Source organism: Myotis brandtii, unplaced genomic scaffold (genome assembly GCF_000412655.1).
Source record: "Myotis brandtii unplaced genomic scaffold, ASM41265v1 scaffold120, whole genome shotgun sequence".
In the NCBI taxonomy this organism is placed as follows: domain Eukaryota; kingdom Metazoa; phylum Chordata; class Mammalia; order Chiroptera; family Vespertilionidae; genus Myotis; species Myotis brandtii.
In genome coordinates, this window is record NW_005354174.1 from 5685906 (window position 1) to 5709199 (window position 23294).

Below are 23294 nucleotides of genomic sequence, written 5' to 3' on the forward strand. Positions count from 1 at the left end.
GCATTTGATAATGTCTGGAAACATTTCTGGTGATCACGACTGGGAGGGGTGGGTGGAGGGATGCTGCTGCTGTCTAGAGGCCCAGGATGCTGCCCAATATCCTACAATGCACAGAACAGTGCCCACAACAAAGAACTATCTGGCCCCAATATGAACAGCACCAAGACTGAGAAACCCAGCCTGGACCTAAGTGAATATAGTCACTGCAGCCTTCATACATTCTCCAGGTTTCCCTGAATCACAACTGACCCGAGAAGAAGGCCCCATAGGCAGGCATAATCTGAACACTCGGGTTAAAAGTGTTTACCTCCTTCGTAAAGAATTTATGAAACTGAAACATAAACATCCCGCTCCATTAGAAGCTTCTGGTACTTTATAATCCAGATTATCACCACGTTTCCTCATGACATATAATCTCACTTCACAATTAATGCACATTGGGGAATATTGGGCCCCAGGAGGTACTAAACATCATTAGGCCAAATGTGATCTAAGTGGAGTCTAATCTAATTTTCTCAACAGGGACCAGATTTACAATGGTCTTAACTGGAAATTTTGGATGTCAACATTCCCAGCAGAAAGACAGGCTTCCCGAGTTCACGAAAAAGTGCTTCGCTCAGGATGTTCCCCGGCAGAGCGCACCTGAAGAACCCTGCCACTGTCAGTGCTGACTGCAGCTCACTTAAATGACTTTAAAAGGACTTAGCTGCTGCCCTGGCTGGTATGTCTCAATGGTTGAGCGTCGACCCATGAACCAGGAGGTCATGGTCGATTCCCAGGGCCCGGATTCGATCCCCAGTAGGGAGCGTGTAGGAGGCAGTTGGTTGATGATTTTTTCTCATCATTGATGTTGTTATCTCTCTCTCTCCCTCTCCCTTTCTTTCCCTGAAATCAATAAAAACACATTTAAAAAAAATAAAAGGACTTAGTTGCCTTTGTGAACTCATTTCCCACTGGTCCATTTGACAATTTTTGGATAATAATCAATTATTCCTATCCAGTTCCACATACAGTAATTTCTGAGGTCTCTACACTTCTTCTGCAGCTGCTGTACTCTTCCTAATGGTTTTTCTGGCTGGTCTTTTAGTTCTGCTAGTAATGTAATTCTTCCTATGGCAGCAGAGAGATGAGCAGTTTCCAGACTGGAGCCATCACCAGCAAGAGGTGGGGCTGCCGGCTTCCCTCACAAGAAGTTCCTGGATACCACCACCGCTCTCCCAAATGAAAGGGACACTTTATGCGGGGATTCCGGGAAGAGGCCTATCTGGAGCAGGTTCTTAGGAGGGTTTTGCTTGGACAGTGTGAGGGACATGTGGCCAGCATGCTGTGGGGAACCCAGAGGAGCAGTCCACATGTGTCAACATCAGCCATCAAGGAACAAAGATGGCCAGGCTGGAGTGGCTCATTTGGTTGAGCATCATCCCATGCACCAAGAGGTCGCTGGTTTGATTCCCGATCAGGGCACATGCCCAGGTTATGGGCTTGATCCCCAGTAGGGTGTACAGAAGGCAGCCAATTGATGTTTCTCTCTTATCATCGATGTTTCTATCTCTCTCTCCTTCTTCCTTCCTCTCTAACAAAATCAATAAAAACATATATATTTTTTTAAAAAGGAACGAAGATGGGAGACCACTGAACTGGACACTAAGGTCCTAATAATTAGCTAAACATTGTTTTTGTGATTTCCCATGGAGTAGCTGAGGGCTCCGTCATTGTGGGAATGCCTGGCATGTTCTTAAGAATTGAGGTGGGGAAAGAACAGAATAGTAAGCACTAAAAAGTATGCCTGAAAGAAGTCCCTTACATGCTCTATTTGTCCCAATAAATATATATATTTAAAATTATTAATTGAATAATTTATCTAATAGCATATTAAATATATATTTATATAGAAGATTAAGTATTCCAAGGTATGCAGCGACTTTTAGATATTATGACTACATGCTAGCCCCACCAGGGCAGACGGCTTTGTTCTGCTCAGAGCTGCCTGTCCTGACCTAGAATGGGGCCTTGGCACGTGGCACATAGCAGATGCTCAATAAATATTTTCTGAATGAATGAAGATTGCATCTGGATATACAAAAGCCAAATAATGACCATGAAGAGCCTTTAAAAATAGCATGGATATAAGCTCTGAGGTCAGAATCTCTGGCTCTGACACTTTTCTATGACCTGTTGCCGAGGTGGTGGGCCCCCCCAAAGGCACATGAGCTCGGGGCACTGGGCTCTTACTCTGGGGAAGATCTGGGAGAACAGGAAGAGGAAATGTGAAAGACAGACCCAAGCCATGGCAACAAAGCTCTACCGATGAGCTCATAGGTAGAGCCACCAGCTGGTGGCTTTGCTTGTCCAGTTAAACAGGATTCATGGCTTATGGAAGCTGTACCTTCTCCTACCCAGAGCTGCTTGAGTCCAGAAGAGGTTGCCCTGGAAGGTACGAGCCACATAGCAAGAGAAACATTCTCTCTGCAAACTGACTGAGGCATTAGGAGGACTCACTGTTGGAAGCTGGCAACCCTCCCTGACTGGCAGCTGCCAGCATAGCCTAATTAATCCAGCAGCCGTGGTGGGGAAGAACATGTCACTTCATGACTGAAAAACAAGCCTAAAATAGGCTTCATCTTTCCTCCAAGGCACCCCCACCCCCACCGATTCCCACTCCTCAATGGGAAGGGATTGGAGAGGTGCTAAATATGAAAAGGAAATAAAAAGGGATAAAAGAATCACCTCACGTGATTCTGGGCTACAGGTTTGATTTAGAATCCCTATTCCAGAGTTTGATGAGTATCTTGCCTCCTTTCCCTGGATTCCAGGATTTTTTAAGACAAGTTATTTGGATAACTAAACTGGATCTAAGGACAACCACCAAATGCACTAATGTATCAGCGCTAATGTGATGTCCTAAATGTATTAGGCAACCGCCAAAATGTACTGCGCACCCAACAGTGTATTAGATGTTATAGGAAGGGCCAGAGGCAAGAGCAACCCTGGGAGATGAAAGCAAGTAATGAAGGGATAAAAGGGCCTTATAAAAGACATCTTACCAAATTAAAAAGGACAAAGGACTTCAATAGGCATTTTTCAAAGAAGAAATACAAATGGCTGATGAGCACATGAAAAGCATTAGGGACATGAATGCCCATCAAAACCGCGAGATATAACTTCACACCCACTAGGATCGCTATAACCAAAAAGACAGACAATAAAAAATGTTGCTGATCGTGTAGAGCAGGCATGTCAAACTCGCGGCCCGCAACGAATATTTTTGTGGCCCAGCCAACATAACGGTATGTAAGAAATGTTTTAATAAAAATTTCATAACTTAATTTTTACAATATCCTGTTATACATAATTATTAATAACAAACTACACCATTCGCTAATGACTGATTACTATCATAGTGTTGCATTCATTTCCCTTACGCGCCTTATGCGCAGGCACACCATTTCTCTCCATTAATACTAGCAGCGAATATTTTAGCAGCCGATTGCCATGTCATTAGTCTTGAACTGACTTGTTTGGTGTGCGCAACAGGAAATATTTCTCTTTCGGAGAACTAGAAAAATAGGTTTCTTTGCATTACACTTATTAATTTGTGCAATTATTCAGTGTCTGGTAAGTTAATGTTCAAGAAAAATATTAATTTTTATTAAAATGTTCTATTATTTTATGTTAACGATTACTCGTTTATTTCAGCCCTTGTATTCAGCATGTCTCTATCAAAATAAACCTATGTTTCTATGAAAATTCAAGCTTTTGTTTTTTGCGGTCCACATAAACTTAAACCTTGTGTATTTGGCCCGTGTTAGCCTTTGAGTTTGACATGCTTGGTGTAGAGAAATCGGGACCCTCATGGGCTGCTGGTGAGAATATGTAACGTTGCAGTGCTTTGCAAACCAGCTGGAAGTTCCTCTTCCCACTCAGGGGGGCTCAGGCTTGGACTGGGAGCTCAATGGGATACTTATTTTAGAATTTTGGGACAAGTGATAAAAAGAAAAAAAAGGGACAATTGGGACCTACTCATGGCAGCTTGTGGGGGTGATGACAGAATGAAACAGTCTCACTCTACTTAAAGGTGGTTCTCATCAATGCTGCCCTTGGCCCCTGGGAGCTACCCAGTCTCAAGCCTCCGGATAATTCTGTGGGCCACTAACATCCTTCCCTGAAATGTCCTTTCTACTCAAGACAGACTCAGAGAGTAGGTCCTGACTACACAGGCTTTGAGTATTTCCAGTATCTCCAGTAGTTGCTTTGGATAATAAATTTAAGAAGCAACTTCTGAATGAGATTTGGCTTATTTTGCCACCTCATGAATTCAGGTCCAGAGGACAATGATATTTCTGTGTACATTATTAAATGGGCACTGGAGGACATGGGTCAACTTGAGGTGGGTTAACTCAAGTTTGTAGCCACAAAGTAATGGGTTTGATTATTTTATGGTTATAGAACTATTTATTATTTTATGGTTATGTCACACGTCAGTTTTTCTTTCTTTCTTACTAAACCATAATCTACCTGCTTCTAAAAATACCTGATGCATACTCTTCCATACATGCCTTTTAAATGATAAAAGGATGGATCTAGTTTATATTTGTACAAAGGGAACTGTAAGTTCTTGGTTCCTCATTTATGTATGCTGGAGGAGAGTCAGGATAATGTCTGAAACTTGCTTTGAGCATAGAAAATTCAGGTTGAAAAGGACCTGAAAGGCTGTCCAGTTTAACCGCCTATTTGATGTTTGAATCTGCTCAGGGACAGCCTGAAGACTGGGTTCCGCTCATGCTCAGGACCCCGCCGTGACAGCATAACTGACCACAAGGCACCCTACTGCCCTCTCCCATGGCCTGCCTACTGCGATTTTGTCCCTAAATGGGTGAGAATGCCTGAGATTTCTCCCTGGCATTCTCACCCATTGGTCTTTGTCCAATCGGCCCTCCTGGGTCTTATAGAATACACAGGCCTAATTCTTTCCTCCCTGACTACACCATTATCCAGTTTTATCCATTATCTAGGTTTTCTAGGTTAAACGTTCTTGGCTTCTTCAGTCATTTTTCATGCCACTTGGGTTTCTAATTCTAAAATTTATATGAACAATTTTAGAAAAGTAGAATAAGTAGGAGGGACTTGTCATACCAGATATCAAGGCTCTTTATAAAGCTATAGTAATTAGGACTTTTAGGATTATATTCTCTAATTCTATTTTAAAAACAACCTTGTTGACATTTTAATTACATTTGCATTAAATGTATGATTGATTTGGGAACTGACAGCAACTTTACAATATAGCATTTCCCGCCCATGAATGAATGCTACCTTTTGTCTGGAGTTTTAAAATGTCCTCTGCTAACATTTCATATTTTTTCCAAAAAGTTTTTGTATATCTTGTGGATTTGTTACTGGGTACCTTCAGCTTTCTTTTTCCATTATAAGTAGAATTTTAAAAAGTCATTCTTTCCCATTTATTGTTCCTGCTGTATAATAATAATGCTAGTGATTTCTGATGTGGATTTTATACCCAAAAATCTTGCTGAATTCTCATATTGATGTTAACAGTCAAGGATAAATTTTATTTAAGTCATGATTTATTGTTATTATTACATTCTGAGGTATCTGATTTGCTCATGGTTTATATAGGATATTCATGTCTTAACTGAGATGGGTCTGTAAGTGTCCTTTTTGTACTGATACTGTTCAGCTTTGATGTTAAGGTTCACGTGGTAGGTACTACTCACTGCCTTCCCAGCTGTCACCATCCATTTCATCCCCTTCCCCAGAAGCAGATCATGTCTCTCTTGAACATCTTCCTCTTTTTATCGAAGGAAAAATCTTATATTTCATTGGCTGGAACTAGGTGGTTTGGCCTCCCCTTGCTGCAAAGGTGGTCGGGAAGGTGGGTATCTGATATTTTCAACCCATGAATTATTTGGGAATGCTTACATTTTCTAAATGATGAAAAAACTCTTTGTTGTTGTTATCAATTTATTTTTGTAATCAGCCCACAGGATCTCCATGATATTGATTTTCTGGTATTTGTTGAGATAGATTTCTGGCCTGGTTTGTAGTCAGGTTTTGTACATTTTCGTGTGTGTTTGAAAAGCATACTGGTTCCAGAATGTAGTAATGTCCACTGGATCAAGCTTGCCATTCTGTTGTTTATATTCTCTCTGTGTCTCAGTCTGTTAAACTGATATTATGTTAAAATCCCCCACTATAACTTTAGGCTACTTATGATTTTGTCAGTGTTGCCATATATTTGTTGCTCTAGGTTGAGGTTTAGGATTTAATTCACATACCTTTATTGTGCCCACTGATGTATTTTGATTTATCTTATCATCAAAATTTGTTTTCTAGTTATGCTTTTTGCAGGATTCTCTTTGTTCTTCCTCTGCCTTCTTTTGAATTGATCAAGTTTTCTCTTGGATGTTAAATACTTACAAGTATATACCTGCTCCTTCAGAGGTCACCTTTACATTTTGAATATGCACACTTGCCTTTCAAAAGTTTAAACGAATCAACATTTCCCTCCTCTTCCTAAATAATATTTGCAACTTAAGAGTGTTTTTACTATAATTACTATGCTCTCATCTTCTGCTATTACTGTCTATTATTTAAATTCCATGAACATACCCACAATTACTCATCATTAATATTTTTAAAACATTCTATGCTCATTCAGATTTGCCCAGATGTTTACCAACTTCTTGTTTATTATTACTTCTAGACCCTCCCCCCTTCCTTCTTGGATTCAAGTTCCTTTTACTTCAAGTACATACTTTAGTAGTTCTTTCAGTATGAGTCCCTGTAACCTCTCTGTCTTTTATTGTAAAAAATAATTTAAAAAATTTTTTTTATTGATTTCAGAGAGGAAGGGAGAGGGAGATAGAAACATCAATGAAGAGAGACTCATTGATTGGCTGCCTCCTGCATGCCCCACACTGGGGATCAAGCCCAAAACCCGGACATGTGCCCTGACTGGGAATGGAACTGTGACCTCCTGGTTCATAGGTCACTGCTCAAACACTGAATCACATCACCCGGGCTCAAAAATTATTTTTATGCACAAGTCTCAGTTCCACCTCCCATTTGCATAAGCCAAGGCCATATATCTGTCCCCTATGGGTGTGGCACCTCTCAGATGTCAGGCCTCACTTAGTTCTGACTGCCTCCGGCTTCCTTAGCATTCGCTCATCTGCTTTCCGTTCTGGTTTGAGTTTCCTCTTTATTTCTCGTACCTGAGGATTTCCCTTTCTTTGTTTGGAACTCCGCTTTATATTGTTATATTTCATCCTGTGTTTGTCATACGAGGTGGGGGGAAGGTCCACATTAATCTTTTTGGTACTTATTCCTGGAAATCCAGATATTCTATTTATAACAAATTTCCCTCTTACTGCTGTTTATTATTCTCCTTTAAAATAAATACCATATTTTTGATAGAGAAAACAGACATGACAGAGACAGCTGGATACTTCTTGTTCTGTTTTAGGAAAAGTCAAGTTTTCTAAAATTTCTTCTAGAATTTGGTAAATACAGAACATTCCCCAGGCAATAACTGTACCTGTTTTCTTACATCTCCCTTACTTCTCTTTGCTATACAGAGATGATCTGGGCTCTACATTTGAATTATATCGCCTGCACTAACAAGCCAAAGTAGCATGTTTAGAAACCTCTCTCTGAAAGGAAACCGTCCGCAGGAGAGACCCAGGGCTCAGCTACTCCTGCAAATCAACAGCTGGCTAGAGGCTGAACTGGTTCCAAACCCTGGAAATTCACAGCTCCAAGGAGATGAATGGGACCAATCTAATTTGCATTTCATCATGACTCAGGAAATCCCCGGTACTGCATCCCCAAGCAGATTAAAACATGTTGGTTTAGCTCTAGCTGGTTTGGCTCAGTGAATAGAGCGCTGGCCTGTGGACTGAAGGGTCCCAGGTTCGATTCCAGTCAAGGGCATGTACCTCGGTTACAGGTTCAATCTCCTCTCATATCAATGTTTCTCTCTCTCCCTCCCTTCCACTCTTTAAAAATCAATGGAAAAATATCTTCGTGTGGCCCAACCACACAGGAGGTCGTGGTTTGATTCCTGGCCCAGGTTTCGGGCTCGGTCCCCAGTAGGGGGTGTGCAGGGGGCAGCTGAGCAATGATTCTCTCTCATCACTGATGTTTCTATCTCTCTTCCTTTCCTTTCCTCTCTGGAATCAATAAAATATATATTTTTAAAATATCCTTGGGTGAGGATTAACAACAAAAACAAAACAAAAAAAAGAACACATGTTGGTTTAAGCAGCCCAAGGCTTCACTGAGAGATTTCCACACACCTAGTGACAGGACCCAAACTCTCCACAAAGAAGGAACAGTCCACTTCAGCCTGTCGGAGCGTGGAGGCCACGTGGGATCCAAATATGGCTTGAACGATGGTCAAAGCACGGACAATGGGTCAGGGAATAAACCGGGGGCAACATCCAGCTATTGTGTCAGAAATGCTTTCTGAATAATCACACGTGGGCCAATTGGAGAAGCTGCACGTGGGCATAAAGAGTATTCATGGAAATGACAGCAAGGCCCAGACTGGTCACACACTGGTTCACTAGAGTCAACCCTTACTTTCCATAAAATATATTCCATCTGGCATGTGACTACAAATTTCTGACCCAGGGAAAAAAGGAAAGGAAGAAAATGGGCTGGAGTGGAGGTGATTTCCATGGGGAGGAAATCAAACAAGCACTGATGATCAATTATGCCATGAGTGATAAGAAAATAGCAAGAGATTAAAGACTATATTTTGCAAAGCAGAAATGGTAGTCCTGATGAGTACTGCTTTATCATCCTCAAGTCTTTCCCCATCCGAAGCAGGGGTGACCACCTCCTCCTTGGGAAGCACGGGTCCACCCAAGAAATGGAAACCACCTGAGCACTGGATAGCACACACTGGTCACAGGTGACCGTTCGTTTGGTCAATTCCCTTGCAGACACCTGAGTGGTCACCTGGCAGGAAGTGGGAATCTTACCACGCCAAGACCCCAATGGCACACGGCCACCTTCAACACTTCTTTACACTCCCTTGCAGGCAAAGCCAACTTCTAACCAAAGGAGAAGACAAAGCCCTTTCATCCTTAAGATCAGATTTCACCCTAACCTGTCCCTTAAAGCGTGGGGAAGGTAAGAGGAAAGCTCCTCTTGATGAAATGCAGTTGAGAACTATTTTGCAGAACACAGGGGATTCTGTTGTTGGAAACAACTAGATTGGTGGATGCAGAGAGCTGACCTAATGACTTTCAAGCTGCCTTTTTATCCCACCTCGACCTCAGGTGCTATGGGGCCAAGTGAGAGGGGCTCCTGTGTGGTGAGGGCCCAGAGGCAGGACACCAGCTGCCACCACTCACCTGTTGAGATACACACGCTTCTCGGTGAACTGCCCGTTGCCGTGGTTAGGGTCCTCGAAGGGCTCATTCTGGACAACTTCTACGCCTTCCCCTCGGTCACTCTGCTCATGGCTGTGCTTGCTGATCATGTACAGCTGTCCGATTTTGTACTGCAAAACACAGAGACGGAGGTCAGCCCCACGTGCCCTTTGAAAACATTCCCCCTCCCCCATAAAACAACTAACAGCACTTTCTGCTCAGGAAAGAGAGCAGACACGTGGGCCTGGTGTTCCTTCTCCTGGGGAGCGAGGAGAGCAAGTGGTGAGCAGAAGGCAGAAACGACATGTTCCTGTGAACATTCTGCATCACGTTGGCAATCACCTTGGGGTTGGCAGCCCACCAAGCCACGGGTAGCAGCAGGGAGGCGAGGGCACGGGAATCTCCCTTCCCATCGGGCCCTGCAGGGTTAAGTGGAGCTAAAATCCTATTTTTCTCAGCAAAATACAGGCCAGGGTGTGTTCCGTCTGTCCCTTCTTTTTGCCTAATTACCTGCATTGCTGGGCACAAGAGGATTAGATGTCACCTGTCTCCTCCATCACCTCCTATAAAGGGTTCAAACTCTCCTGGAGGGCTCTGCTCCCTGGAACAGCAGTTCTCAAAGGTGGCTGGACATTAGAAGCACCTGGAAGCTCTTAAAAACTCCAGCTGTCCAGGCCCCCCAGAGTGAAACCTGTGTTCCAAAGGCCGATCCCCAGTGAGGAAAATTACGTATCTTTAACTACTTTTATCCAATTCCATTAACAGTGTGGAGCCTTCCAGCCTGGGGTCCCAGAAGCCACCTGTGCTTACATGAAAATGATAATATGGAATAACACAGAATATGGACAATTTCTCTTCTGTCCTTTTTTTCAAACTGTTCCACTCTCCTTCCTGCCTCTCTGAAAATCCTGTGGCTGGCAGGCATTTCTTCACCCAGTGAACTTCCAGGGTGGCAAAACTAATTTGATGGAGGAAAAGAAAGAGATAGAGCCTGGCTGGCATGGCTCAGTGGTTAAGCATCGACCTATGAACCAGGAGGTCACAGTTCGATTTCCCAATCAGGGTACATGGCCGGGTTGCAGGCTTGATCCCCAGTGGGAGACATGCAGGAGGCAGCAGATCGATGATTCTCTCTCATCATTGATGTTTCTGTCTGTCTCTCTCTCTCCCTCTCTCCCTTTCCCTTCCTCTCTGAAATCAATGAAGATATATTTTTAAAAATAGAAAAAAAGAGATAGAGAGGAAGGAGGGAATTAAGAGTCAGGAGACAGGACAATGCCACCTGCTTTGGTCCTTTGGGGTGAAACAACACACAGTAGTTGGGATGGGATGAGGGAAAGGGTCCTATGTCTGCAGTAAGCTAGTAACAGTTCTGGGTTGATCCCAGGCCAGCAAGGATGCAGGTCTCCTGTCTACATGCATGAGAGAGAAAGAGATATTTTAAATTATGGAGGCAGGTGAAATGTACAAGTCAGCAGGGCAATCGGTTCCAAAGCCAAGAGATCCCACTCTCACTCTGAGGCAGGTGCAGGGAGGGGAGTGTGAAGAGAATCTGAAAGGCCTTGGTCTGAGGCCAGCCCGAGGGACCAGGCCCAGTAACCATGACAATGAGAGCAGAAGGCAGCTGGTCTTCTCAAAGGGCAGTGCTCCCTGTCTGTGCCACGTCCCTTCCTAGGATGGTCGGCATTTAAAATGCCCTTTAAAAAGAAATGTTTTTTAGTGAATTTGTTGCGGTGACATTGGTTGGTAACATTATATGGGTTTCAAGTGTACAATTCTATCATACATCATTTGTATAGTGTATTGTGTGTTCACTACCCCAAGTCAAGTCTCCTCCCGTCACCATTTAGCGTCCCCCCCTTTACCTTCTTCTATTAAAATACTTTTAACAGGAGTGTATGTGTTCTTGGGAGGAGAGATAGCTGTGAGGATAAAAGCAGCAAGAGGAGAGAGAAAAATCAAAGGTAAAAATCTATTTTTAAAACAATTTCTGGGATCAGAAACATGACTTGGCTTCCCCTTAATAAGTCCTTACTTTTACTTTTGCTCACAAAGACTAACACTCTTTTGAGGAGGAAGACAGTAAGAAAAAGCGTACAGAGTAAGATCTGTGCGCTATACCCTTGAGATCAACAATCCACCTTATGCAGAGGGGAACACAAGCCTATAACAGAATAATTCACTGCTCAGGGAGCAAAGATTTCACTGGCCGTTGCTATGTACTCGGTGTTCAAAAAAGAAGTATTAACCTACAGTGGAATATTATTCAGCTAAAAAAGGAATGAGGACTTCAGAGTAGGCACTAATCCAATGGGACTCATGTCCTTATACAAAAGGGTAAGTTGAACACAGACACACATAGAAAGATGAGGTGAATCACTGCAGGGAGAAGACGGCCGTCTGCTAGGAACCTGCTGACACCTTGATCTTGGACTGCCAGCATCCATGACTGTGAGACCGTAAGATTCTGGTTGAAGCCACCCAATGCGTGGTGCTTTGTTACAGCAGCCCTAGCAACTAATACAGTGGGTGCGGGACGAGGTTCCCTTTAGGATGATGAAAGTGTTTTGGATCTGGATGGAGGTGGTGACTGAATATTGTTATAGACTAGATGCCACTGAATTGACCTTGAAATGATTAACTTTCTGTTATGTGATTTTTCACCTTAATTTTTTTTTAAGTGTTGACTCTGCTTCTGAAGTAGTTGCCCTCTAAACCAAAATTCTGTCGAGGACTTTAGTGGGGGATTTGGCAGAAGGGACATGTCTACCACTGGATGGTCTTTATTTTTCATATGTGAGTGGGTTGGAGCTCCTAAACAGGATCAAGAACAATGCATGACACAGAAAAGCCATCAGCCTGACTCTGCTCAGCTCAAGTGCCTCCTGCTCCGAGGAGAAGGGACTGGGCCTAGGCAGCAGCAGCTGATTCACGGCGCTCAGAGGAAGGCCCGGCTGCCTGGCTGCCCCACTGCCTGGCTCATTGATCATTCCAGGGACTCCTGAATGAGCTAGTGCCCAGCAGACATCAGCCTTAGCTCACTAAGATAGAGTCAGGCTAGGGGCGACTGACTGACACTAGATGCAAAGATGTAGGTGACATTGAGGAGGTGGGGGTAAAGGGAGGGTGGGGACACTCAAGCCCTGACACAGATGGTCAAGGGCTCAGCAGCGGTCACTTCTCTCCTTCCCAAGCAAATCAGGTCTGCTCGGCTGGTTGTGGCCATTGGAGCTGGGCCATCCAGAAGCAAAGGTTTTGCTGCTGTTTATAAACCACAGACACATGCATTTCTCAGTTAGGGGAAGAGGGCAAGACAAGACGGTTCATGAACCACCTGCCTCAAAATCACCAAATACACTCCTAAAAATGCTAAATCCCAGGCCATTCCAGCCCTTTTAAATTCAGACTCTAGGGGACAAGGAAGTTGGGAATCACACTCAAATGCACACTAAATGCTAAGAACCACTGGGTCAGAGGGAGACAAAGGCACTCATTAGGACTTGCTCAGCACAAAACGGTGCCCAGGCATTTCTTGCAAAGCTCCGTCCTAATTTAGTGAAAATACCACATCCTTGACCACCAACTCCAAACAAACTCATATGTCAAATGAACACAGCCAAATCCAAAGACTCAGAACTCCATAGACTTTGAAGCCAGATAATTGATGGTGACGATGTTGATGATAATAGTGATGGTGGTGGTGATGACGATGGAGTGACACTATACAGCTTAACTGATTTCCTATAAATTAGGTGCTTCGTGTTCATTTCTAATACAATGACTCATGCAGAGGGGTATTTTCAGACGAGGAAGCTGTCTCAGAGAGGTTAGAAACTCTCTCAGGCCCCGAGCCTTCTAGGTGGTAGAGCTGGGATTTAACATCACAGGTCTGCACTCTTTCTTCTCCACCCAACTTCAGCCTTTATGTCTCTAACAGGTGAATTGCTTCAACAAATCAAAGCCTCACTGTGATTAAAGGGGGGAGGAGGGTTGTTCAGAGCCACTGTTACAGAAGATGAATAATAAAAGCCCGATATCATTTGAAAGATCAAAGTTGTTTAAACTGTGCTCACATATGAAATGGTGGAGCAATTATGCTCTAACTTGGTAAAATCTATTGTTATAATTCCAGAGGTTGGATAATCATCATTACAGGCAATCACAGTAGAGACAGCTCTGCACTGCAGGGCTGGGCCCCCATGTGAGCCATCGTCAGGATAGCTACCCCAAGTAATTAGCTCTGTAGTTAAAAAGCATCATGGGGACTCAGATCTTTCGCACTTGCACACAGCGCCACAAAATTTGAGAGAAGGAAGAGTTGCGTAATGTACCTGGAAAAGCCGAGAGGTTTCAACAGTCTGCACTTTGCAAACTCTATGGCTGGGCATAATCATCCTAATACAGTTCAACCTCCAACTCTGATGTTACAAAAGGAGACCCCAAGATGAAGCTCCTGAGAATGGTAAAGAATTATTAAGGGAGCACCAGTAACACCGTGAACATCACCCTTGCCAGAAGAACTACTGGACCCAAAGTTTTAGGCTCAACAGAACTCCTAAGGCTGATAGGCACTTAACTGCTCCCCAAAGCTGCTGAGCTTCAGAGATCTCTGCAAGCTCGCCTCCCATACACCCCACCCTAAAGAACCAAGGGGGTAGCGACCTATCTTCCTTCCAACCCTGTCTCCTCCCTTCCTATTCTCTTTCTCTTCCTCCCAATTCTATTTCCAAACCTCTGCTTTGCAATAAACATCATTGACTCCGTATGGAGTTATCTCCTGATGATATGACGTGGGACCTAAAGGCAGGTACACCATCAAAATGAATGGATGTCACATAACCCAATGACCACAGAGAAATACCGATCCTCTGACTTAACGTGGTATCATGTATTTTTTCCACCTGTGAAATGGGCTTGATTCCTGCCTGTCTTACTCTGGCTGTGTGGGAGAAGGAAACAGTAGAGGGCGATACAATTTGGTATTCTTGGGAGTTTCCCACATTATTCACAGCACTGTTAATGCATTTGTTGAAATTCTTTCTTCTAGCCTTCTCCACTTTCAATACATGGACCTCAAAGTGCAGTGAAGCAGTTGCCTCATGAAGGGCAAGGAGACTCCTGAAGAGAGAGCATCTGAAAGACAGAACATCCCACAGGATTCGGGTGCATTGCCAAGTGGTGCCCAAATTGTAATTAAACACAGGAAGAGAGATACAATGAGTCCAGATTCTAACACCCTCATCTCAGAATGCTAGAGGCTAGCGTTTTCTGTAATCCCATAGCACAGCTAAGGTGCCGGGGAAAATGTCCTGGCCAGCAAACTATGTGGGCTGGCACCTGTCTTTTAAATAAAAGTTTATTAGAACACAACCAAGCTCATTCATTCTGTGTCTACTTTCAAGATACAACAACAGAGTTGAGTAGTTACAATGAAGACTACATGGTCTGCAAAGTTACTGTCTGACAGAAAAAGTCTGCTGACCCTCATTCTAGTTCCTTGTACGGGGCCCAGTCTGGGCAGCTTTGGCTGTTCCCTTAGACCGGTGCTATCCAGTCTAGTGGCCACTTGCCACATGTGGTTAGTGAGCATTTGAAACTTTGTGCAATGGAGGGACTGAATTTTTAATTTTCTCTCATTTTAATGAATTTAAATTTCAAAACTGACACTCAATTCACCTATTAGAAAAATGTTATATATGATTGTTTGGGTATGTAAATCTACTTTTTCAACTGGAAATTTTATGAAATTTAAATTCAGATCTGGTATCTAATGAAAATCTAGCATCTGATTTCAGTTTGCTGTAAGTATAGAATGCACACTGGATTCTGATGATTTGGTAACACCCCCCAAAAGTGAAATAACTCATTAATGATTTTATATTACTTATATATTGAAACTATAGTATTTTTCTGCAAACTATATTGCACTGACTAAAGTATATTCTTAAAATTAACTTTACATATTTCCTAATATAATTTATAAATGTAGCTACTAGAAAATTTAAAATTATGTAGGTAGCCCGAATGGTGTGGCTCAGAGGTTGAGCGCTGACCTATGAACCGGGAGGTCAGGGTCCGATTCCAGGTCAGGTCACATACCCCAGTTGCAGGCTTGATCCCCAGTAGGGGACATGCAGGAGGCAGCCGATCAATGATTCTCTCTCATCATTGATGTTTTTATCTCTCTTTTCCTCTCCCTTCCTCTCTGAAATCAATAAAAATATATTTAAAATAAATTAATAAAATAATGTAGGTGGCTCACATTTGTAACTCACTTATTTCTATTGGACAACACTGGTCTAGACCCTAATGTAGTCCAACAGGGATTGAGAGTCAGGCCATTATGCCACACCAAGATTTCTGAGGCTGGCTGGTCAGGTGACAGAGCCAGGCCCAGGGTTTCTGCGTGTTTCCAAGCCAGCGAGGTGGAGCACTGGTAATTAGGGATATATTGGAGAAGCCCTCCCTTCCTGAGGACTGGCGATTACCTGGACCTCCAGAGAGGTGATAATTGCCCACAGTGTGCTCTGGTGGAAAGCCCTGGGGTTTTAAAATGGAAAACCTGGAGTGGAAGTCCTGATTCTACCTTTGATTAGTTTTGTGCCCTTACACAATATACTTATTTGAGCCACAGTTTCTTCTTATTAAAACGGGACTATCAAAATTACTTCACAGGACACGGTGAGAATCAAGTGAGAAAAAACTTACAAATTAAAATGCCCCATAAAATATAAAACTGAACACTGAATCGCTGAAGCGATTGCTCCTTCAGTTTGGGAACAGGTTGCCTGATGGGGACCTGAAGATCTGTTTCATTCGTGGCCCCATTATGCTACAGTTCTATACAGGACAGGAAAACAGGCATCTGCCATACACCTGCACAATGCAATAACCAAAGGAAACCTGACCATCTGCCTTTCCTTCTGTAAAAACTGTATGAGATGGAAGTCAGATCAAACATTTGCCAAAATATTATAAAAAGGCTGGGAACTCCTCCTTATATGAGGCCCCTAGAATAGTCAAATTCATAGAGACAGAAAGGAGAGAGGTGACTGTGGGGGGGCCTAGAGAGTTTGTGTTTAATGGCACAGATCTTCCCTTTGGGAGGATACCAACGTTCTGGATGTGATGGTGGTGATGTTTGCACAACATGAATGCACTCCATGCCACTGAATTGAACACATAAAAATGTTTAAAATGGTAAATTTTATGTGATGTATGCTTTATCACAAAATGTTTTAAAGCCTGGGAATGTCTCCAGTGAGTGTGGCTCACCCAGTTCATAAGGGTGGCCATCTAACAATGATTCTATTTTTATGATTATGAAAAAGTTTTTCTTAAAAGGACAGGGACTTTTCTATCGCATGGATCTTTGGTTTGAAAGCTTATTTGAAAGTGTCGAGCAGACAAAGGAGCGACTTCACGACCTCTCTCCCAGACAATGTTGTATGAGACAACCCACCCCCCATTCCTGCCATGCCAGGGGCGTCGCCTGGCCCACTGTCCTAAACTTAAACTTGTCTTTAATATTAGCATTCTGGAGAATTCACATTGCTGATGCTCCCAAGCAATGCATCATGGTGCTGACAAAGACCCTGACAGGAGGGAAAGAGAGAGTGATTAACTGAATACAAACATATTCCGAGGCTGCCCACCTTAACAGGGGGCAGTGACAACATGGGCTTCTTTCTAATCGTGACTGTCACATTTCACAGCCTTGCCCCTCCCCTTGGCTCCTCAGCCTGGGGGATCGACCTGAGAGTGACTCTACAGTAAGACATTATTCCAACTCCTTTTTCCTTTGGGAAAGTAGTGTGTATTTTTACCTGCAAGGGCTGGATCTGATTTGGTTCTGCAAGGATCTGACTGGCTTACCCCTTTGGCTCTCTAGCTCCATGATTCAAAGTCCTGATTTCTCTATGTAGACAGGAAGGCTTGTTCTTTTTTTTTTTTTAAAGGTGGAAAGTTCTTCGGTGTTTCGTCAGATCTCTCCCTGCCAGGTCAATAAACCACAAAAACCAATATCCGATTCCACAAAGAGAATACAAACCTGAAGCTCATATTTCAGGATATCAGTGCATCATCACACATTTATCTTTTCTCCTGGATTTTTATAAGCAGCTCTCTGAGGTGCCTTGTTTACGTAATGCCTGTGTCACTATGCCAGGGTGCGTGAATGAGAAAGCTGATAAAAAGATTTAAGAAGGAGCTGGGTTATCGACATTTAATTCAAAAAATTTTCCTTTTGTGACAAACTCATATAAACAACATCATACACGGATGTTTAACCCATCCTGAGTTTTGGGCTGAATAGAAATACAGCAACTCAACGCCACGGGAAGGGCTCAGGCTAGGCTTTGTGCTGATGCAAGCATGGCTCTATACCTGTGGCTGCTGCAAGACTATAAATCGTTTCCAGTACACTCAGCCATCTGAGAGTGGAATATACCTGACCAAACGCAGGAGGGTACCAATATTCTTTTAGTACATGAACAGTAAGAGTGCAGTCCTGGTCAGTGTGGCTTAGTTGGTTGAGCCTTGTTCCGTGCACCAAAAGGTCGCCAGTTTGATTCCGGGTCAGGGCACATGCCCAGGTTGTGGCGTCAACCCTCAATCAGGGTGCAAAAGTGCGAGTCAGTGGATCGATGTTTCTCTTTTCTCCCTCTCTCTCTCTCTCTCTCCCAACCCTTCCTTCCTTTCTCTCTAAAATCAATTTTAAAAAAATAAGAGTACACATATCTGCTCCTTCTGACACTGACTCGCCCTTGGGGGTGGTATTCTAGCCCTGAGAACTCCTTTGATGACCAACTGAAAAGCCGAAATGATCACATGCGGCACATATAGGCTGCTTTGTAAGCGTGGGCTGAAGTAGGAGGTGTCATCCCTTGTACGGTATTTATAAATGAGAAGTTGAACAAATTAGCCATTAGTGAAGAATCACGAAGAGAGCAAACAGGAATTGCTAGAACTCAACTCAAAACCACAAAGGTCATTGGCCCTTGTGGCAGAAACCGGGATTTCTCCAAACACTGGTTGTGGGGACAGCCTTGGTTCTGGAGAGTCCCGTGCATTCCAGAAGCATTTCGTGTGTGCCAGGCCCTGCAGACACCGGAGAAAGAGCTATGGACAAGAAAGACCTGGTGAAGAGGAGGGTTTCCTGAGGAGTTCCACCTGGAAGGCATCAGGCTATGAGCTGAAGGAGCTTGATGCTTCACCAGAGCCATCAAGTCATCTGCCAAGAAATGTGACACCGACCGCAATCCAAGTAGATGAAGAGGTTTGGTGACAGGTCTGACCTTTAGAAAGCAATCAATGCTCTTGTGTTTGCTATAGAACACAAACCTGCAGCCAATCACAAGATTAAAAAGGGGTAAAACAGAGACAGAACCTTCCTAGGAAACGGATCCTGAAGCTTCTCCTTGCCACCCACCTTGGTCAGGCTCATCTCTGTAACCTTGGCCTCATAGTCAAAGGCATTCCCAGGAGATAGGTCTGTCTACTATGTGGTGAGCAGGGACTTTCCAGAATTAGAAAGCCTATGACACCTATCGATCCTTTAGGAAAAAGGCTGGTAGCATCAGGGGAGCTGGAGTGCTGGTTAAAAGCAGAAATATACTTGCATGAATCACAGCAGTTAGTTTTGGTGTCTTTGAGACTCTTGGAACACAGAAGGGCAAACTGAAAGCAAAGAGAAACACTTGCTGCTTCGAGTACAATCGAACAATGGGAGTTCCGAATGTTTTCAAAGACTTATTCAAGTCATGTCTAGAATAACAAGAGCTTGGTGATACTGGAAGGCCAACGAACCCCTTTGCTTACTTAAGTGCAACCTGGTGAGGCAAGTGGTTTGGGGACTCTGCCAACTACTGAGCAACGTAGAGGGAGAGTTATGACCCACTTACACCTGAGTTTGGAAAGTTCCAGCATCTTTCTTCTCCCCACAGTGGAGGCAAGGCCCCAGGTTTCACAGGCATGGTACAGGACCTGTAGCCCTTAGGCAGCCTGTGCGTATGTGGCTGCTTGCAGGGGAGGCACCGTTTTCTTAAGCAATGGCAGCCTTAAGGGTGTTTCTTCCTTGGTAAAAAGAAGCAGTAACTGATTAAGAAATGCATGTGGTTGTCAACTGCGGCTCTCCAGGGACAGTTGATGAAGACAGGCAAAACAGAGTCCAGAAATTGCTACATTTAAAATTCTCCCTTTTGAGCTCCTACTGCATTTGGGACTTATTCTAACAGCCTGGAGACAGGTTCTATCAACTGGTACTTTTTTAAAAAAAATCCTCATCCAAGGATATGTTTTTATTTACTTATTTTTTATTATCATTATTTTAAAAATATTTTTATTGATTTCAGAGAGGAAGGGAAAGGAAGAGAAAGAGAAAGAAACATCAATGATGAGAGAGAATCACTGATTGGCTGCCTTCTGCATGCCCCACATAGAGCCTGCAACCCAGGCTTGTGCTCTGACGGGGAATGGAACTGTGACCTCCTAGTTCATAGGTTGATGCTCAACCACTGAGTCACTATGGCTGGGCAGGACATGTTTTTATTGATTTTAAAGAGAGGAAGGGAGAAGGAGAGAGAGAGAAAGAGAAACATCAATAGGTTGCCTCCCATACATGCCCCAACCAGGCATGGAATCCGAAACATAGGATATGCCCTGACTGGGAATAGAACCCACAAACCTTTGGTGTATGGGACGACCAACTGAGCCACCCAGCCAGAGCTATCAACTGGTACTTGAAGGCCAAGTGGTGTCCCTGTCCTCCCCATGTCGATAGTTGCTAGTCCTCCCATCATAAGTCCCCTAGGCAAACCTATATAATAAAAGGCTAATATTCAAATCGACTGAACGGCGGAATGACGGGTCACTATGACCTGCAATGACCACCAGGAGGCAGATGCTCAACGCAGGAGCTGTCCCCTGGTGGTCAGTGCGTTCCCACAGGGGGAGCACTGCTCAACCAGAAGCCAGGCTCATGGCTGTCAAATGCAGTGGCAGTGGCAGGAGCCTCTCCTGCCTCCGCAGCAGCGCAGGCCTAAGCGGTCAGTCGGACATCCCCCCGAGGGCTCCCAGACTGCAAGAGGGCAGAAGCTGGGCTGAGGGACAAACCCCCCCCCCCCCCCCCGATGAATTTCATGAACCGGGCCTCTAGTAAAATATAATTTACCAAGTTTTCAAGAAATTGGGAGAAATAAGAATGTAACATAAAATGAGGAACAGGAAGTGTTGTTCTTCACAGGGTGCCCCCCCCCCATTTTTTTATTGTCATGAAATATACATAACAAAATTTACCATTTTAAAATCTACAATTTGGTGGCATTACATTCATTCATATTGCTGTGCAACCATCACCAACATCCATTTCCAACATTTCAAAAAGAAACTCTATACCCGTTACATAGCAACTCTTAAAATCCAACCTCCCAGTAACTTCTAATTTACTTTGTCTCTATGAATTGGTCTAATCTATTTTTTAAATATGTTTTTATTGATTTTAGAGAGGAAGGGAGAGAGAGTTAAAAACATCAATGATGAGTGGAAATCACTGATCGGCTGCCTCTTGTACACCCCCTACCACGGATCAAGCCTGCAACCCGGTCATGTGCCCCAACTGGGAATTGAACCAAAACCTCCTGATTCATAGGTCGATGCTCAACCACTGAGCCATGCCAGCTGGGCAAGAATCAGTCTATTCTAGACACCTCATATAAGTGGAATAAATGTATCCTTTGTGACTGACTTATTTCACTTAGCATAATATTTTCAAGGTTCATCCATTTTGTAGCATGTGTCAGAATTTCACTCCTTTTCAAGGCTGAATAATATTCAATTGTGTATGTATGTATGTACCATATTTTGTTAATCCATTTGCTGATGAATATTTGTGTTGCTTCCACACTTTGGCTATTATTGTGAATAATGCTGCTATGAACTGTGGTGTGCAATTATCTGAGTCCCTGTTTTCAATTCTTTGATTTTATACCTAGATGTGGAATTGCGGGGTCATATGGTAATTCTATATTTAAGTTTTTAAGGAACCACCAAACTTCTTTCCCCAGCAGCCGCATCATTTTGTACTCCCAGTAGCAATGCACAGAATTCCAATTTCTCCACATCCTCGCCAACATTTGTTATTTTCCATTAAATAAGAAAGGAGGGAGGGAGGGAGGGAGCCATCCTAATAGGTGTGAGGTGATGACAGGATGCTTTAAAGTCAATCCTAGATTCTTTCTTGGATCTCTCATTCCTGTAAAGTTCATTTTAGGTGGTGCATGGGCATATGAAACCCTTCTTCCAAATAAGTACTGAGACAACCCTGGGAAAGATGTCAACCCTATTGTTTATTTAAACTAGAAATGGCAATCAGTAAACCCTTCTGGTGAAATACTGATGATCTGAAATGGTTATTTTTCAGGGGGTTGGAGGGTGTCCCTTGGAAATGTCCTGGTTGCAAACATAAGATTAACTCTCAATGCAATAAATTCCTTTAAGTCAAAAAGGCCCTCACACATTCACAAACAGCTAAGTCACTCTATAAGAGCACCAAAAAAACATAGCTAGGAATTATCACCTTAGGGAGCTTGGGGGTGGTGGGGGTGGGCGGGACCTGAACAGGCACTTCTATTTGCACTATAGACGCTGCATTCAGTATTATTTTGATGACCCAGCCAAGAATGTAGTAAATTATAGAATCACAACATAGAAAGCAGCACAAAGACCTGCAGAATTTACTTATGAAACAAATGTGTATAATTTGCATAAAGATTTGGGGTGAAAAAGCCATTCTTGGTAATTTACATATCTCATGTTTTTCTTGTGGATTAAGTCACTTTTGATCTATTTTAGACAACAGTTACTCTTGAAAAAGTACTGTTGGAATTGACTTTAGACTCTGCAGTAGACAAATAGTTTCTCATACTTTTTAAAAAGTATACAATTCAGTGATTTTTGTATATTCACAAGGTTGTGCAACCATCACCACTAATTCCAGAACATTTTCATCATCCCCAAAGGAAACTCCACACCCATTAGCACTCAACCCCCAGTATCCCCTCCTTCCAGACCATGGCAACCACTAATCTACTTCCTGTATCTATAGATTTGCTTATCCTGGACATTTCATACATGGAATCATACATGTGGCCTTTTGTGACTGACTCCTTTAATTTAATATAATGTTTTTAAGGGTCACCATATTGCAGCATGTACCAGTATTTACTTCCTTTTTATTACGAAATAATGTTCCATTGTATGAATATATCACATTTTGCTCACTCATTCATCATTTGGTAGACATTTAGGTTGTTTCCACTCTTGGGCGATTATGAGTAGTGGTGATGGTTGCACATATATATGTGTGGACATATGGTTTCGTTTCTCTTGGGTAAATATGTAGAGGTGGAATTGCTGGGTCATATGGTAACTCTACGTTTATCCTTTCCACTGCAGCACACTATTTTACATTCCCATCAATAATGTCTCCTACTTACTTTGGATAGTTTTAAGCTACCTGTAGAAACAAGAAGGTCAAACAAGTGACTTCAAGAGCCAAGAGTAAGCTCTGGGACAAGTGTACCCTTGATTGCTCATGTCACTGAATTTTATTTACATTTGGGAAACATCCAATGAGCAAATATCATGGGCAACTATCTAGCCACGTGGCATCTTTTCATAACTCTGCAAGAACAACAAAGAGCTAAACGTGACAAACAGATAATTACAAGCTAAGATAGTATATCCAACTGTACTAATTATGTGGCACAGGCAGAAAGTGTGTGAGGGGTTAGGAACGAAGGAACAGCATTGCCTACAGTTGTCTGGGAGGGCGGCACGTGGAACATTAGGCACTACCTTGGCAAGAAAGCAGGAAATCACAGCCTGCAAACAAACCCT

At 43.1% G+C, this 23294-nt stretch overlaps 1 protein-coding gene across 5 annotated transcripts in view; it reads right to left on the reverse strand.

Moving 5' to 3' along the window:
• The window catches only part of PITPNC1 (phosphatidylinositol transfer protein, cytoplasmic 1), a 222602-nt gene that overhangs the window by 95021 nt on the left and 104287 nt on the right, over positions 1–23294 (reverse strand). For 2 of the 5 annotated variants that reach the window (XM_014532424.1, XM_014532428.1), the window contains exons 1-2: positions 13730–13807; positions 9381–9529 (exon numbers count right to left, since the gene is read on the reverse strand). In XM_014532424.1, the coding sequence (XP_014387910.1) occupies positions 9381–9529; positions 13730–13792 (212 nt within the window). In that variant the 5' untranslated portion in view covers positions 13793–13807. Of the gene's footprint in view, positions 1–9380; positions 9533–13729; positions 13808–23294 lie in introns of those variants that run through there. The other 3 variants (XM_005858679.2, XM_014532427.1, XM_005858678.2) reach the window with 2 other exon arrangements.